Source organism: Colias croceus, chromosome 15, assembly GCF_905220415.1.
Source record: "Colias croceus chromosome 15, ilColCroc2.1".
Classification (NCBI taxonomy): domain Eukaryota; kingdom Metazoa; phylum Arthropoda; class Insecta; order Lepidoptera; family Pieridae; genus Colias; species Colias croceus.
Window position 1 is genome coordinate 2,288,091 of NC_059551.1, and position 18,770 is coordinate 2,306,860.

Sequence of the window (18,770 nt, forward strand, 5' to 3'; positions counted from 1 at the left end):
ATAGTACATTTATGGAGGAAGGTTATACGCTATATAACATCAAGTACAACGTCGACGAAACCACGGGGCACAGCGAATGATAATTGAAGAAAAAGAATAATAATAATATAAACAGAAGAAAAAGAATAATGCATCTAAACATAAACACGCATATACATCAACTGCAAGTAAATCCCTTTCATATCTACACTAGAAAAAAACATTACTACAAGTTATTTTTATCCATTCAGTTTAAATCCTGAATACTTATCCAAACCGATCACACTCATTCGAAATAGGTTTACAAACACGATGCCACATCACGGTAATAAACATCAAGTCACAGAGTCCGTGTAAACTCCCCATAATGCATATTAATGTACTTAAAACCCGATGTCTCCAACACTTGTTACTGTAAACAATGTTACGAAATCATGCTGCGGCATGAGTTGTAATTTGTATCTTAGATCTCAGTTGTTCTGGTTGAAATTAATGACCATGACCATAGAAATCTAAATAACAAATGACCATGACAATTATATGTAATTAACAAAATTGTATGACATTGGAATATCTCCTCGTTAATCAAAGTGGAGTTGTAAGATAGGGATAAATCTTGATAGCCTCATTATCAGGCATTTTCACATGAAAAAAGAAATACGAAACAGATGTGAAAAAAATTTGATCAAGATCCTCTTTGGGTCGTTGCGCCGTTGAACTTTGAAGTTAGTAAGTATATCTAATATGATGGAATCGAAGGAAAGAATGCATGCTCTTATGGCAAAAAACAAAACTTGAAATGGGGGGTAATATTTTACCTGCAGATAAAAAGCTGTTACCTAATGACGGACAGTTAATGCAAAGAACTGGAAAAACTAGTATATTTTTAAGTCGTTCATGAAACCGCGATATAAAATTAAAAAACATATTATGAAGCCTTCTCAGCTATGTACATTAGAACAATTTTAAACTTATGTACTATGAACCTAACATTTAAGTGCCAAAGTGGAAAATTCAGCAGGCTTCAAGTCATAAAAACAAATGTTGAAATAATTATAAAGTTACGTACTAAATGTTTTACGTTGGAAGTCGTAAGCAAAGTTGGTCGACGATAAGCTCTCGAGAGGAACGCATCAGTAAAGTTCCAACACTGCTAAGAGCTACCACTCGCTTGCTACAGTTTTGCGAGCCGTAGAATACATACTAAATACTATCACATAGCACTTAATAGATACTACGTAAATAGTACGACTACTACTACTTTTTCAATAAAGAAGCGACTGAGTGTATCGAAAGAGGTACAATAATACTCAAGAAGAGGTAATATTATATGAAGTAAAAACATATTGTGCATAGCTTTCGAAAGGATAAGGTAGCAGGCATTATTTATGCAGATTAAACTCAAGAATTAAAATTGCACCTAGCACTGATTTTACATAACAATAAGAACGCCATAAATGTAGCATTCGAAAAAACACTTCTTAATCTTACGAGATAAAAATCTTCGCAAATTAGATAAGAATATTTGAAATTGATGCACAGTATACGTAGATGTAACTGTAGAAAAGCAATAGATAGATTTATGGATAACGTATGAGCTATAGTTAGATATACGAGATATCTGTCGCCTCCCTATTCGCATGGAACATGTTAACATGCCATAGTCATGCGGCCGCTATGTCTTCGATTTTCTATGCAGGCCTGCAGTGAACATATGGGTGCCAAATCGTGCTCAAAAGCTCGAAGCTTGTTCCACAGTCTGCATGCAATGTCTATTATAATTGTTGAATTCTAGCCAGAATATTCTTTAGTCATAGAGATAGTTGATCATGTAGTTTGTTATAAGAAATAATAAGCAGTAAGTATAATTAGCACGTATAAAAAAGATCTCCAAAATACAGTTTTGATTACAAAATTTGTATCACCAAATAGCAGAGTTTATTTGGAAAATCAGCCCGCAAAACATGAATATCAATCCGCGAAATTTCGGTCACCCTCCATCCGTGTAAATTTTGACACATTTCGCTGTAATCTAGTTACCTTTGCGATCAAACAAGTCACGGGAGGGATGCTAAATCGGAGATAAATTATACGAGAAAAAATATTAATCAGAAATACCTACGCAATTTGTAAGCCCTTATGGAATTGTTGTTTGATTGGTCGAAGCTACATTGAATATAATTTCTTCTATGTGGATTTCATTTTAGCTAACGTTATTTTTGCGAGGCAATTGGGCATTATCATGACATTGGTTCTCTGTCTGCTCTTCAGATATACGTTGTAAGGAAAAATATTTTAATCAAAATATTACTGTTAAGAAACTAATGGGTTATTAGTATTCGACAGTTACCAGTATATAAAAATTGATTTGACATCTACATGATCAGACAGTATATTCACGACACCCAAAAAGATAGCAAAAAATTGAATGAGTATAGGCAAAATGTTTAATTAAAGCATATTTCGCTAAATAAACTAATTTCATTTACACATACGTAGCCAAAAAGCAACCTCCACAAATGTACATTATCCACCACGTACAAACAAATGAACGCATCTTTATGTACACATCATAGTTTGATATAAAACTGTACACACAATAGTTTAATAGCTTATCTATATCTATCCGCTGTAAATCACTAGGATTATACTCTTGGATAATAACGCCTACCCCTATTAATCCATGGTTGTGTTATCAGTCCGTCATCTAATGCCTGTTCATTTAAACCTAACCTTTACCCAACACCCTTCGATGCTTAATTACACCTGTATGTGATATCTGATTGGTGTACGTTCGATAATACAGCCTTCATTGAGGTTTTGAATAATTACGAAATAAAATTTCAATTTAATTTAGTGTTTTTGCATGTACATTTTATTCTATTTATAACGTAATTAAGGATATTGTCTTTAAAATATCATAACGTTACAATATTTTCTTTTAAAAAAGGCTAAATTTACTTTACAGATAGAAAAAATGCTATTCGATTTTCCGAACTTTGATACAATAGAAATCGACATTCGTAGGTCATATGTAATAAAAAGCTGACTATAAAACAATATTTTTACTAAATATTGTTTTATTTTATCAATCATTTCCGATCAGTTGTAGACTATGGGCAGATATTTGAGTCTGAGTATTTTTTTAATAAACAATAATACTCTTCATACAAAACTTTCTCATCAAGTGATTGTAATCCGATACCTCACAATAAATGTGTACACTGTACATGTATCAGATAATAGACAATACATTATTCAAACGCTCGTACATAATACAATTAATGGTCAGGTGATACGTTACACAAATCACAGATGCTCTCGTCGGTTGATATGCAGATTATCACATTGTACACAATATATGCACATATGTACATAATCATCATATTATGTCATTATTTGGTAATACGATACAACGAATAGAAACTTTAATGACCTTTATGTGTCAATATCTCAAAGGCCCTTTGAAAAATGTGCTTTATTTGAAATAACTTTTTGAATTCTTATAACGGTTTATTTTTTTCCGAACCGAAAGTTTAATTTGAATACAAATGTGACCTTAGCTTATTAATTCTTTTTAATTAACACATGTGACGTCACAGAATGGTGATAAATCAGTTTATAGACTTCATCTAAGAATTATAGGGCAAGTCGCCTTATACATATCAATACCATAAAAGAAACGTACTTATATGAATGAGAACTTACTTATTATCTATAAACAATAGATAGGGGGAGGGTAACTGATTACCTGTAAGAGCAAAAAATGTGGTATAGGGTTCTTTCATGAGATTCACTAGGAATAATTAAAAGCTATTGAAAATCTTTATGTACGTATATTGAGAAAAATAAGTGAGTTTTAATCAATGTAGGGAAATGTGTATTGTATGATAAAAATTACGTACTCATTATATACCTTGATAATTATTCACGTTACAGATGAATTATTTTACATAGAATGGTGTATTGAATATTAAGATGAAGATAAAAATAAAAGGTGATGATCTGAGAATGAATACTAATCCTCCCAAATTATATTTATTAACTATGATATATTATTATATAATAAAAACTAAAGGAAAAATAACATACATCGATAGATATAAAGCTAAAGAAAAACGAGATCAACAGAAGTGAAATATCTATCATAAACGTACACGAAAATGTACTTTAAATTAAACTCAATACATATCCAACGTTCCAATTATGGCCATATATCTTCATCAATTTCATCAAACAATAAACATTGAATGTTCCTTTTGCATAACACAAAACAAATGCAGTTGAAAGGCAATACATATTCCGGTAAATCCTTCGCAAACCCAATCAGTTATCGGACGTCGAAATAAAACCTTATTTACATGAACAAAATGTGGAAATATTTGAGAGAACAGCACATTTGCGGAAAGCGTTTAGTTTAGCTTCTCTTTTGATATTTTGCATTGAGATTTATATTTTGTAATGTAAAATTTTACATTATAAGTAAACCTTTGTAACTAGCATATGTTATAAGTGTGAATTAATATTCAAAAATCAAATTAAGCCATGGTAATTAATTAGTAGCTTTTAAACATAATGGAAAATTAATTAACATGAAGTGTACATAAAATTTTAAATTGGACAAACAACTGAAGAATATAAAATACACACGGCCTTTGTTAAATCAGTGAAGTACTTACATAATGTAATAAATAATAATGTATATTTAGATAACTATACACAAAAGATAAGAATACGCATATATTTACCAAATATTTATTATATTTTTGTTTGCTTAGCTTTTGTTAATCTAATCAAACCCAGTCGTACATTCTACAAAACTGTTCAACAATATGATTACTCTCATCTCCTTACTAGCAAATAAGATATCATTTCCATATTAAAATCTAAAAATAAGCAAGCAATATTGCACCCATACGCAACCGTAATACCATAGTAAAATATTTCCCTACGGCATCACAAAGTAACATACCAATTTTAATCATGTCCTCTAGTGTGCATACAACATGATTGAATTCTTCAACATTGCTTTGGCCGTCTTACTTACGGTGCATTTACATCAAACGAACAGCTAGGGCAAGAGCATTATTTCGTGATTTTTTAGTGTAAACGAAAACTCGTATTTAATATTGTTTAGTATAAGAACATTGGATAGAACCTTTTCGCACGCACTGAGAACAACGAAAGAATGCTCTACGCCTGTTTACACTAAAAGAATGAGACATAGTGGGATAAGAAGAAGCATTCGCTCGTTTGATGTAAATGCACCGTTGCGCTAGCAAATATTATCCGACATTTTCTCATAAGCCAGTTTTCCTTCAGCTATTTCATATTCCCTGGCGCTTGTTCCGTGGCCGGTCTATAATCGAATTGCGGCGGGCTCATGCTGCGATGTATGAACTTTGTTAACCGTTTAATAATGGGGAATTTTATGAACCTTGTAACGTCCCACGCTTTTCTTATAAAACGCACGGATAATGATGATATTTTATTTTCATAGAAATTGACACATGACTAATCCATAATAATATTATAAATGCGAAAGTAACTCTGTCTGTCTGTTACTCAATCACGCCTTAACTATACTGAACAAATTTGGTATAGAGATATTTTGATACCCGAGAAAGGGCATGGAATAGGTTTTATCCCGGAAATCTCACGGGAACGGGAACTATGCGGGTTTTTCTTTGACTGCGCGGGCGATGCCGCGGGTGGAGAGATAGTTACATTATAAGTAAAAAGGTGTAGATTACCAACACAACATTCTATCTTCAAAAGCGGCACAAACGCACACACGATAAGACGTCAAAGTAAGAGGGCATGATTCAACGAACTATCGTGAGTGAAAAAAAGATTTTTAATTTAATATCATAGCAAATAACTGTAATATAATGCTGGATTATGACGATAGTGTCATAATCCATAAACTACGTGTACCCTCAATAAATAATAAAACACGTATCTATTAATTAAAGAAGCCCTAGCGTTGATTACAGGTTAAATACGATAAATAGAGGACACAGACGCACGTACATCGGGATACAGGTCACGTAGCATGGGGGCGGGCCCCGGTCTCCCCTCTTATTGTATTTCGTTAAATGTAGAAAAACACGCTCCCCATAGAAATGCGAGGTATTTTGCGAATTAAGAATGCTCAACCTATTTGCTAAATGGTGACAGGTAAATTACGTAGCTTACTACTTGCTACTAACTTAAATGATTATTTTAACTTTTTTCTGTATATATCTTGTAGTATTTTCGTTCTATTAAAAATCTAATGCACTAAATACAAGAGTTCGTTTTATTACTATTCTAATAAATGCATAAAACATTTCCAAGTAACCATTAAACACGGACTATCAATATTATTTCCAGTATATTTCATCTCACCTACCACTATAACATATACAATATAACAGAACCATAAAGGACCAATACAAGCGAGCACATTAAACCTCACTATGAATACGAATCTCGAACTCCACCCACCCATAAAAGTCCACCCATAATTGTATACCGTTAATTGTGATCCTGCGGCGCCTTAGCCCCGATCTCGTTTACCGCTAATGCAGTTTTTATTACCACTCTTGCTTGGATTCACGAAGCCGAATGTTACAATGTAAGAGCTTTGCTTTCGATGCAATGCACGAATGGGATATAAAAGACGATAATACTAAAATATATTTTTAATACGACTTTTTCATGCGATCCATTGGTTGTCTCAAATCTTTGGTTCTACAAAATTAATCTTTAAATTACTACTGACGGCGGAACGGCTGACGGTGACGGCGTAACAGTATCAGTTTTATATCAACCCCAAATTGTATTTCACTTGTTAGAATAATTTCTTACACGATGTACTTTTACCTTCCTAACAATAATAGATAATAACCACATTGTTACACACACCATAATGTGTCACGATTAAAACTACACACCGACCTTAATCCAGCATCAATTGAATTAATTTCTGAAAATGGGCCGCGCCATATTTTTACGACGGTATCTGTTCACGTTAGGCATTATTGTTATGGATATGAATGACATAGTATATTGGGTCAAAACAATAACAATGTAGGTTAGTTACGTTATGAATTGCTTGTCGGCTTTCAATATGAATGAAGCTACGATACCTACGAGGTATTTTTTTGTAACATTATTTTTACAAAACTGCACAATGACATGATCTCATATTGTGTTAAATATCTATAAGAATATGTCTGAATTTGTGTCAGTTGGAAACAACATGGGCTGTGTTAAATTGCATTGTCCTTATGACCTAAAAAATGGCAGCTCCATCGCGTGTGACCTGACTAGTTCTAGGGTACGGTATCATAGCACATCCGCTTTGCAACATTTAAATAGGATATGAATCATTAATTACATTTTTACCTTGACCGGTCTATTATATACCTATAACTATAATCTACACGTGTATTCAAACAAATCTAATACTGAGAATAAACTTGTTAAAAATATAAAATACTAGCTTTCCGCCCGCGGCTTCGCCCGCGTTTTCAGAGAAAACCCCGCATAGTTCCCTTTCCCGTGGGATTTCCGGGATAAAACCTATCCTATCTCTCAAGTTGGATCGAACTGCACATGGTGTGCGAATTTTATTATAATCGGTTAAGTGGTTTAGGAGTCCATTGAGGACAAACATTGTGACACGAGATTTATATATATTAAGAAAGATTTTATTTTAATTGAAACGGCGTAACTTCAAAGGGTCTGCGCGCAATCAAAAACTTCAATTAAATATTAATTAAAGCTTATTAAAAAAGCAAACCGATCGACACTCGAAGACGGCGAAACGAAAAATCGCGAAAATAACAATTTGAAAAAGTAATTTCTATTTCCTTGAATAAATGTCAAATCGATTGACCCGGGGCTCCGCTATTCAGATGTAAATTGAAAAGCCCCTACTAAAAGTTTAAATTCAGTTGATAGCCACGTTTTGGTTGGCTAAATAGACTGGTGTTTTGAATTTTATTTCATCGTGGTAAGGCTGAAATTCGATTGGCGAACACGAGATGACTTGTTGCTAAGTTATCTAGAGATTCGTATCTGAGAACATTTCATAGCTTTAAAATATTGGTCGGGTTTCGAATGGCGAAGCATTTCCGATTACACCTGAATTATTGGCTGTTAATTTAAGTGCTACGATATTATTTTACTTTTTTTGTGCTCTTTATTACTACCAATAGCTGAAAATTGATTAAGCGTAAAAAATTACGGCGTTTATTAAAACCTCGCTGTTTGCCTGCACTCAGTTCGAGTGGAACGTTTCCGCAGGTTGTGTACGAAAATAATAAAGCATGTCCTCAACGGAAATTTTAATTTTTTTCTTTTTCTTCGTGCTATAAAGTTTTACCTTCAAAAGAAGGTGGGTCAACTGGTTTACAATATACCGAACGCTAATTTAATTACATTCACGCGAACAACTTTCAGGTATTTTCCAAGAATAAATGTAAATTATAACGTGAATGAATGAATATAAAAGGGAAATAAATTACTTAAATAAAAAGGCAATTATGTACTTGATTTCTAATTCACTATGTCTGCTAGGTCCGAACCACGCCTACACCTATCAATGCCTGTATAATTTTAAAGTCTTCCTTACATAATCATAATGCATATCATATTCTCTATGCCTGAGTCAAATGTAACGACAAAATATAAATCAACAAAACATCCTATTTTTTTAAATTAATGGCATTTTTATGAATAAATTATTGATATTACCAAATACTTCACAAGGAACTTATAAGTAAGAAATAATTACGTGGCAGGAGCAGAATTACGTAGCATAATATCATGAAATTCACTTGACCACGGCACACCGATTACACCTAATATTTTCTAGTCCGTAATCGTTTTCTAATGACTAGCGCACAATTTACATGAATGGAGGCAAAACTGGGTGAAGGTTTTATTGTTTATTTACTGTCTTCGTGGGCAAAATTGTAAGCTTTATACAAAACTCTATTTTTAGTTTTTCTTTTGCGACAGTCTAAATTCTGAGAATTTTAATTTTGTAGATGAAGTTTCTTTTTATTGCAAATTGTTCAGGAATTTCCAATGAAACGAAATATAAAGGTGAATCAAAAATTCGGCGTGTTTTAAACGTATCAATTTGTATGATAGTTTCAATTTCTAGGAGTAAAATTCCGGCATTTCAAACAAAACTGATATTTTCCATAAAATAATAACAAACACGACCTACGATCCATTCCATTCAAGCATGACGCAAGCTTTTATCTCGCAAAAATTGTGGGAAAAAAAATATTTTTAATTTTTCATACATCCCTCGAATAGTCTTTGGCTTTATATTAAAAACGAATTTAAATATGAATACGAGTGAACGAGTCTCTACGAGGTGCACTCCCAGATATGAACAATTGAATGAAAACGTTTAAGAGCGAATGTAATTATGCCTGCATTCAGAATGGAACAACAATCGACGTGCATATATTTCGCTGTATCTGTTTATATATTTTACGAGATTTTATTTCACTTCGCTGGTGAGTTGTTTTGATACATGTTTATTTTAAGCGTTAGTTCGCGTTCTGAATACATTATATTAAAACTTTGTACACGTATATAACTTTCGTAAAATAATTCATATAGTATCTAATCTACTACTGATGCTCCTGCTACATCATTTTTGTAGTGTTTATTTTTAAGCTATTGCATAGCTTCTATCGCGAGCCTTGAGCGCGGGGACCGAATCGAGAAATTCCGTAACGAAAAAACCTCACGCTCCCCACTCCGACGGGCGGACGTGTGGCTTGAAGGCATAGCATGCAATAGCTTTACCGCGGCAGTCCCGGAGTGCCACACACACGTCTTTTTTTCTTACTTTTTTACTATTCGAAAGGCATTTGATAAAAAAGGTTTAAATCTGTCGATTCCAACATCAAATAATCCTTCCTAAACACCCATCAAAACGAAATAATATCGTTTAACAATTACGATTACAAAACAAACTAAAACCACGAGAAAGTAAACAACTAACGTGCGCCTTAGTTTTTCTTAGGGTACATTAATTACTCGGCCATACAAAGCAATTTTCTAGTCCCTTGAGTTTATTGTGGCCCATATATCAAGCGTTTTAATTAACTACCGCCCTACACTCAGCGTCGACACATTTTACAACTGGATGCCGTCATGTATACCCTTTCGGTGAAAGTAAAATGTAAGAGGTTTAACGGCGTCTTATTTGCTTTTAGCTTGTTTGAATGTCAGAATGATATTTCTTTTAAATTATTGCTTATCTCAGACGATACACGTTTCTGTTTCGATTTACGTTTAATGGAATTAATAACAACATAGGTATACATTTAAATAAGAGTAAATAAACAACATCCAATAATATATCATTGAATCAAAAAGCGTAAAGGCGACGTTGCCAAATGCCAAGGTATTTCATTGCAATTATGTACATCCGAATATCCGTACTAACATTGCATTGAACACTACCATTTTCGTTCCGAACCATAGTATGATATAATATTGCGTCCAATATCATGCCATCTATAATCCTGACCACCTCAACTATCAGAGTAATGATACAATATCAAGTCATATATGATCCTGGCCACATACTCTCCTTACTTATCAAAGGTTTACCTCAAACATAAAGACAGTTCTATTACCACAATAAAGTGACGTACATACTGCCCACGTGGCTTATAAAAAGCTTCAGTACACACCGTGACTAAACACTAGCAATATTATGAATCCAAGCGGGTTGTTTATTCAGGCAACCCGTCTCAACTCTTCATGCCAAGAAAAATATGATTACTATTAACCTGATTCTACCGTATAAGCATATTTCTTTCGCGTTCCTATCTATTTTTGGTTCCTATCTAGTTTTGATAGAATTTGAGGAAATGGTTTAATATGATATATTCTTTTATTAGTAGTAGAGATAGTGATTTGATAATATCGTTCAACTTAAATTGAATTTGATTTTATTGTTTGCTTAATTTGATTGTCTACTGTATCGAGAAATTTAAAAACGATAATTCATCTTGCAACATATTAAACAAGACCATACTACTAAAATAGGTACATAAATTATACCCTCTTTTAAAACGTTAGCCCTCATGTATGGTAATTAATACATTATCTAAGACGAATTATTCCAACATTTCACATCTTTAATCAGATGTGGTATATGGTATAAAATTAGATACATTAGCGTTGTTCACATGTATTAATTAGTGTTAATGCAGGATTATTGGATCTGACTATGGATTAGGGTTATACCTTACACGTGGTTTTGGAAGTGATTTATTCTCTTTCTATAGTATACAAGCGATAGTATACACGCTTCGGACGAGACTGATTTCAGAGAAATGTAATTATGTGGACAAATAGGCAGCAATATTAAGCAGCAGTAATATTGGCTATGGTTAGGACCTTTTTCTTTAGCATAATTATTGAGTATTGATAGTTGTTTTTAAAATTTAAATCTAATTGTATTTCTTTCAGTTAGCTACCAATCAAACTTATTTAATGACAGATTTATCTCTTGCAGAATTACAAAAAATCTACAATGGTTAGTTATCGAGAGACCGTTATCCTAAATTTTAAGGTGGTATCCAGGAGTATTCGAGATATTAATATGTCAAACAATTCAAGCACTGTCTCTGCACACTAGAGCTCATTTGTTTACCGAGCTAAATGCCTATTAAATAGTACAACCACGTTATTAATACGCCCCAGTTAGGGTACAGTCGCCCAGGCTAATGTACCGTGGATGCGCCCGGCCGTAACATGACCTTAAATACATTTATGTCAAACTAATTTAGATGCTTTCAACATTCCCGTAGTACGTGAATCGAGAATGTTCCATGTAGCAAACACGGACCGTACTTCAGTGCTTTTAAAAATACATCGAGTTTTGTCCGCTTTTTAAATGCTCGCCGTGCTGTTTTTTCGGCGTGTGTAAAGTCCTAGTTTTATTCAGTGTTTTTTCTGTTGTATGTCTATGTTTACATTTTACTGTTCGTCTAGTATTGTATTGTATATGAAACAAACTTTTGTTTAGAATTAAAACACATTTCTTAACTATTAAATAATAAATTTTCTTGAATTAATCAAACAAATAGCCATCATGTTGATAAATGTTGATAAAATGAGCTACATCTAAATAAATACCTGTAGCATATGCCGGTTCCAGGTCATCCTCATCGTCCGTGTGGTGTCTACTGGACGCGTGCGAGTGTGAGTGCGAGTGCGAGTGGTGCGGCACACCCACGTGCACCGGCTGTATCGGCTGCTCGTAGTGCTTGTGGTGATCCACGTACACGCGGTGGTGGTGCGGGCACGGCGCGGGCGGCAGGTAGTCGGCCAGCGTGCCGCCGCGCGTCAGCGTCGAGCCCGCGCTCAGCGTGCCGCCGCCCGAACACGACGCCAGAGCACTCCGCACCGAACCGAGGTCTAGAGACGGCCTTCTAGATAGCTCTCCGTAGCTCTCGCCGAACAGAGCGCTGGCTGGCACCGCGTGTCTCACTTCGTGGTGATGGGAATGTCCACCGTTTGAGGAGGAGTGCGGAGACGCGGAGTGATCGCGACTGTCCCTCGACGTAGATGCGGTGTGGATGATGCTCTCGTCGTGTGTCTCCATCACCTCTCTCGCGGTCGGAGGGTTCGGGTGGGAGTGGACCACGGATGTGCCCGCGCGACGAGGGCTTCGCCCTCTGTCGGGGAGCACGGAAGAGGCGGACCAGTATCCCCAAGCCATGATGCGCGGAAGACTAAATTGACTGTGGTTGATATTAGTTAGGGTTGCCAGCTTTCAAAAAATAGTTTGTAATGTAAATTACTGTTAGATAAATCGCTTTAACTGAGAATATAAGCTGCTAAAGGAAAAATTTTTCCTTTCTTGATTCTGCTTAATAAAAACACGTTGAAGCAAGATTTCAGTTTTTGCGAATTACACAAAGACCGAAATGCCCCGTCCACAACAGCAGCTAACTACTAGCATTTCATGTTTATACGTATTTATAGCAAGTTGGCAACCCTACGAGAGGCGATTGTAAACGAACCTAATCTCCTTTGAAGTCGCCGGAGGCCAGCTGACCGCGTGTGGCCGTTACTGCTCACTCGCAGAGCTCATTTTATTTGTACATAATATTATTCGAGACAACATTATTTCAGAGTTGAGCTTTATATTTTCACATACCTATATTCTTCACGTTTATCTTTATTTTAGGAATGAAAGACTTTAAATATGATTTCGGGCGACCATATTTTATTTGAGCTTATTAAACTGGAAATCCGTGACTAAAAAATAAAATAGAGATCGACCTAAACAATGTCTTTTCAATAAATAATGTCTATACGGGACATTAAACCCAAAATATCGAATATGCAAAGAAAGCTGTAAATAATTTCGTATGTAGTACGCAGTGCGATCAAAAGTACGCTATGCGGCGTTACATAAATCAAACATTTGCGATTGGCACTTTTACGGCCTTTATATGAAACCATGTTGCAGCCATAACAGTAAAAATGGTTAAAAGGATAATATTTTTCTTCCATACATATGAACAATGTTCAAAGAACATTATAAATAGTACACAATAAAAACGAGATTTTTAAAGAGTAATGTTGAAATCATAATATATATTTTTAAATATAAATTCGTAGATAATATTTTTATCGGTAAAATTACAGAATTTAAACTATCCGAAATCAAATTGGAAAAATTTTGTGATAAGACATCACTTTACCACGCGATTATCACTAATCACTAAACACACTATGATAAAAATTCACACTTCACAATACATTCTATACACAAAATGTAAAAATATAACCTATCTTTGAATTATCTCTGTCCATTCGTACAATCTACACTACACAGCACATCGGATGTCATACATCGGGCGGGACTTATCCGATAGCTTAATGAGATGGAAAGTCGCACGGTAAATAGAGCCGTTTAATTGACGGCTATTTCTGGAACACTTTTTAGCTTGGAATATTTTGCTTAGACGGAATAACCACTATTATTGATAAGAATAAAATATATTCGCTGACTTTAACGGAAGTATATATTCGCTGATTTTAAGTGGTGGCTCATTGGTGAGACCTCGGACTTCGAATCGATAAGTCCGTGGTTCGAGACCAGGCGAGCGCGCAGGAAATAAATTGATTTTTCAATTTATCTGCGCATGTTGTAACATCACCACTGCTCGAAAGAGCAGTGGTGGCTCAGTGGTGAGACCTCGGACTTCGAATCGATAAGTCCGTGGTTCGAGACCAGGCGAGCGCGCAGGAAATAAATTGATTTTTCAATTTATTTGCGCATGTTGTAACATCACCACTGCTCGAACGGTGAAGGAAAACATCGTGAGGAAACCGACATGTCGAATCATTAAAAAGTTCGACGACATGTGTCATCCGCCAACCCGCACTTGGCCAGCGTGGTGGATTATGGCCTGTACCCTCATAGGAGGCCCGTGTCCCAGCAGTGGGAACGTATATGGGCTGATGATGATGATGATGATGATGATGGTACCTACTTCTATTTACGTAGTGTTGGCAGACGTGTCACCAAAAATTTATTGTTTTTAATATGGTCACTATAAATATAATTCTAAAAACTTCTAGATACCGTACGGAATATTATAATCTTCATCGTGAGATTACAAACTGTAAAAAAAATTGTGCTCCATAATTGTCGCTTGCAATTTAACGCATCATGTTTCGTCAGATTCAATAATGTAGCAAAGTACTCGAGCGAGGTCGAGGCGAGCTGCTTGTTTAGTATAAATGAATGAAATCTACACGTCCCGAATAAAAATATATCAAATAACAAATTCCATCCGTACAACTGATCCGGAAAATATAATTCTATTAACTCCCTCGCGAATTGATCACGCACTGCCGCGCATTAAACATTATTTCATTTATTAAATGATAAAAGAGACTTTACTTTTTAATTTAGATTAAAAATATAAGGTATATTAATAAATAATTTAAAGGTTTTATTGTCTTTATTTCTGGCACTTCAATTTAAAAAGAATTCCTGACATATTTTCGAATAAAAACTAGGAACTTCATATATTGCCACTTTTCGCATATTCCAGCTGCAGAAAACTCCCTTATCGATACATTATAATATTTAGTTACAGGTCAGAATAATATCATATACGTACAGATGAATAAGAACGGAATTGTCTTCACAAAGCTACGATATTACATTTGAAATGAAAATTAATGTTGATCAAACGTTTTAATTGTTTGACTCACACAAATTATTACGTTGGTTCAAGCGAACGTATTTCATACAAATATGTGCTTTGTTGGGGAATTGTAGCATAAAAGATGTTCATGTGAAATGAATTATTCGAGTGGATATACCATACACGACGTTATATTAATTTGTTCTATACGGATGAAAATTATAAAATCCTATGCGCTTATAAATTTAGTAGAAATCTTATTTGAATGTCATAATGAAAATTTACACGTTACGTAAATAAAATTATCTAAACGAAAAAACTTTTATAACATTGGCATGTATAAATTCAAATCAATCATAACACTCGTAATATATTTCTGAAGCTACCCAATCTGCTGTAACTCCAAACTTTTGTCCTCCAGTGAAACCAAATTACAGCAATATTTCGTTCCACATTCCTCGAATACTATAAAAGTTATCTCACATTCGCAGTAGTACAAACAAAGCGACTCGGAGCGTTTAAAATTTGATCATTTCATGAATTTACGACACACTGAAACACCTTCAACTATTGCAATAACCGTAACTCGAAAGCGATAAGCCATAATGCAAGCAGCTAGGATAATGCGTACTTAATGAAACTTCACGAAATATAGCCGGCTATAAAGTATAGGCAGATAATTTTCGATTTTACGTGTACGATCCAACATGCGTGTATCGCATAAAATTGGCAATACTCTAGGTTAATTATAAACAAGCGTAGAATAGTGCGTGGAACGTATAAAATTGGGAATACGCTCTATGGAGGTTTATTGTAATAAGTTTAGAATAAGGGCTGATTGAACCAATTAAATGAACTGCGGTTAATGTCTATTTAAACATTGCTTGTGTACAACAGTCATTTGTGTGCAATTTCTTGCAATGACTTCTTGAAAATCGTTCATTCAACACAGAACAATCTTAATAAACTTTAAATTGACGTACACACACGCTTAATTTTTTTTAAATATCATTGCCTAAAAGCAACGCATTTAATACACATTTAATATAGGACTCACGTTGAAATAATTTCAAGAAACTTTCACATAACACAAAGAAAAATAATAATATAAGAGAAACAAATGAAGTCCGTTGTGTTAAAGTTAGACTAAAACTAAAAGTTCTATTTAACATGAGACACAGAAATAGCATCCCTAATTGGTCGTAAGTGACACTGACTTTACACCGCACCTTTATTATAGGGAAAGTGGCATCCAGTTTTATGAGTCATGTTACCAAACCCACGTTTATATCGAGAATATATTTATAAAAAATCGAAGAGCTCAAGTTAAAACCTTTTCGCCCTGTTAGATACTAAGGTCTTAACATGAAACCCTTGAAGGCTTAATTCGCACTAGTTTAATTGTAATAAGGAACACAAGCGCGGACGAATTCACGCACACATACAACACGCTCCATACAACTTTCCAAATAAAACTAACCAAAAGAAATACGCAAGAGTCATCAACCCCACAACAATAAACTACAAATAATCCAAACACCAATCAAGGACAATCCACAAGCATGTCAACTTGTGATTATCAACTAACCTCACCGCTCAAGCGTGTTACCTCGAGCCTGTAGTTAAAAGTTAAACTTTTAATAAGCCGGCATTTCGTCGAGTTTATTACACGAACGACACGCGGCGAATTAAAATCGAAACACCCGCGGAATCCATTTAGCTTGCAATCTATGTACCTATTATGGCGGCGGTTAATTCTCCCCATTATAGGATCTCTTGGAATTTTCAGCCGCGCGATACGAGCGAAAATGTAAGTGTGATTAAATGTACGTAGGAATATACGCACGTAATATATTTTTCATCACTTAAGTAGAGCGGCAAATGCAAATTTAGTAGAGGCAATATCTTCGCTATATAGGTTTATTACAAAACATTATTAGGAGCATTACTCAATATTTCATCAACATACAAGACTTCACGTTTTCAAGACGTCTACACTATTAATATTACACTTCAGGCATCATTGACGTTGGTTTTATCATTAAACAAGGCTTATCCCGAAATTGTTACTAACAAAACGCGTTATATATCCAATTACCATCCATACCAAAGATAAAAGCATCTTCAAAATTGACAGATGTGCCCGACACATAAATTAAAACCAGCACACGGATATTGAAGGCAAAACAGCACGCGTCGGCACATTCCCCATGTTCCCATACAAACTCGACACTCCCTTTTGTGAGAGCTCTTCAAACAAACAAAAGACGCGTAAATTATTCGATAATTTCAGATTAAACGCGTTAATGTGACTCACAAAGCGTTCACATTGTCAATACATTCGATTGGAGGCTCCATTTGAAGCACCTGGGAGATTTGCCTATTATTTATTTGTTTTTCATTTTAATGCATGCTGATTTTGATCGTAATAGATTATGTTATTGTATCGATTTCAATAATAAGCTTTGACTATTACACGTTATTCCAAATTAATGGATTGTTATATGAAACGCATCACTATCTATAATATAAAAATGAATCCCAAAATGTGTTGGTAAGCGCATAACTTGAGAACGGCTGAACCGATTTCGTTCTTTTTTTATTATATTCCTTGAAGTACGAGGATGGTTCTTATGTAGAGAAAACGTAAATATGTACCACGGGCGAAGCCGGGGCGGACTGCTAGTTACTTTATAAAAAAATCTATTCATCTTTACACATACATATTGCGTTAACGACATGAAGAATACTATTTAATTAATGGCCACGCTTGTAATTATTTCTAGTGAAATTATCCGAACTGAAGCCCATTGATATGATATTTGTTTATATCAATGCTGAAATCCGAATCAGTTGCAATAACTTAAAAAAAACCATCAACAAAATACTTATTGCTATACAAAATTAATTTTTTACACCCTTTATCGACCTAACCCCAAACCCAGCACATGTATTATACAATTAATTTCCCTGAGCCCGTGTTAAGTTCTCACAAACGATATAATTAAACTTGAAACATTAAACCGAATATTCTTAACGACACAACTTCGCCGTCCCACTGTTTGAGTATCGTATTACAAAATATATTTTCACAAAGTTTTAAGCCGCTGCGAGAATTTTAATAACACGCGTTTTCTGTTAGTTGTATTACCAACTTTTTACGTAAATCATTCGATAAGCGAATAACAAATAATATATACCTTTAAAAATATACGTATGAATTTTTATATCAAAGTCAAAAGCTGTCAAAAGATACCCCTTTAAGGGCTGATTTTTCAATCCTTGGTTAAAACTTATTCATCGAATAACGTATTAAACTACCATTTCAAAAATGAATTCTAATTGTCCGTATATGGCAGTTTACAGGTGACATTTTAAAATGTTCGTGTAATATTTTATTGGACGGATAAATTTTAACCAAGGATTGTAAAATCGCCCCTAAATCTCGATTTAAAACAACCACTAACGAGTAACGACAATGCACACCACAAGCATGTCAACTTCTGACAACGCATAGGCACAATTTTTATTATTATTATTTTATTGAACTGTGCCGAATAAACTTTCTTTTATTTATTACCTACTTCT

At 34.5% G+C, this 18,770-nt stretch overlaps 1 protein-coding gene across 8 annotated transcripts in view; it reads right to left on the bottom strand.

Annotated features, from left to right (window-relative positions):
• Nucleotides 1-18,770, bottom strand: part of LOC123697684 (atypical protein kinase C) — a 175,400-nt gene that overhangs the window by 79,731 nt on the left and 76,899 nt on the right. For 2 of the 8 annotated variants that reach the window (XM_045644211.1, XM_045644213.1), the window contains exon 2: nt 12,148-12,755. The exons of 5 other annotated variants lie outside the window; for them this stretch is intronic. In XM_045644211.1, coding sequence (XP_045500167.1) covers nt 12,148-12,733 — 586 coding nt within the window. In that variant the 5' untranslated portion in view covers nt 12,734-12,755. Of the gene's footprint in view, nt 1-12,147; nt 12,991-18,770 lie in introns of those variants that run through there. One more of the 8 variants, XM_045644212.1, reaches the window with a different exon arrangement.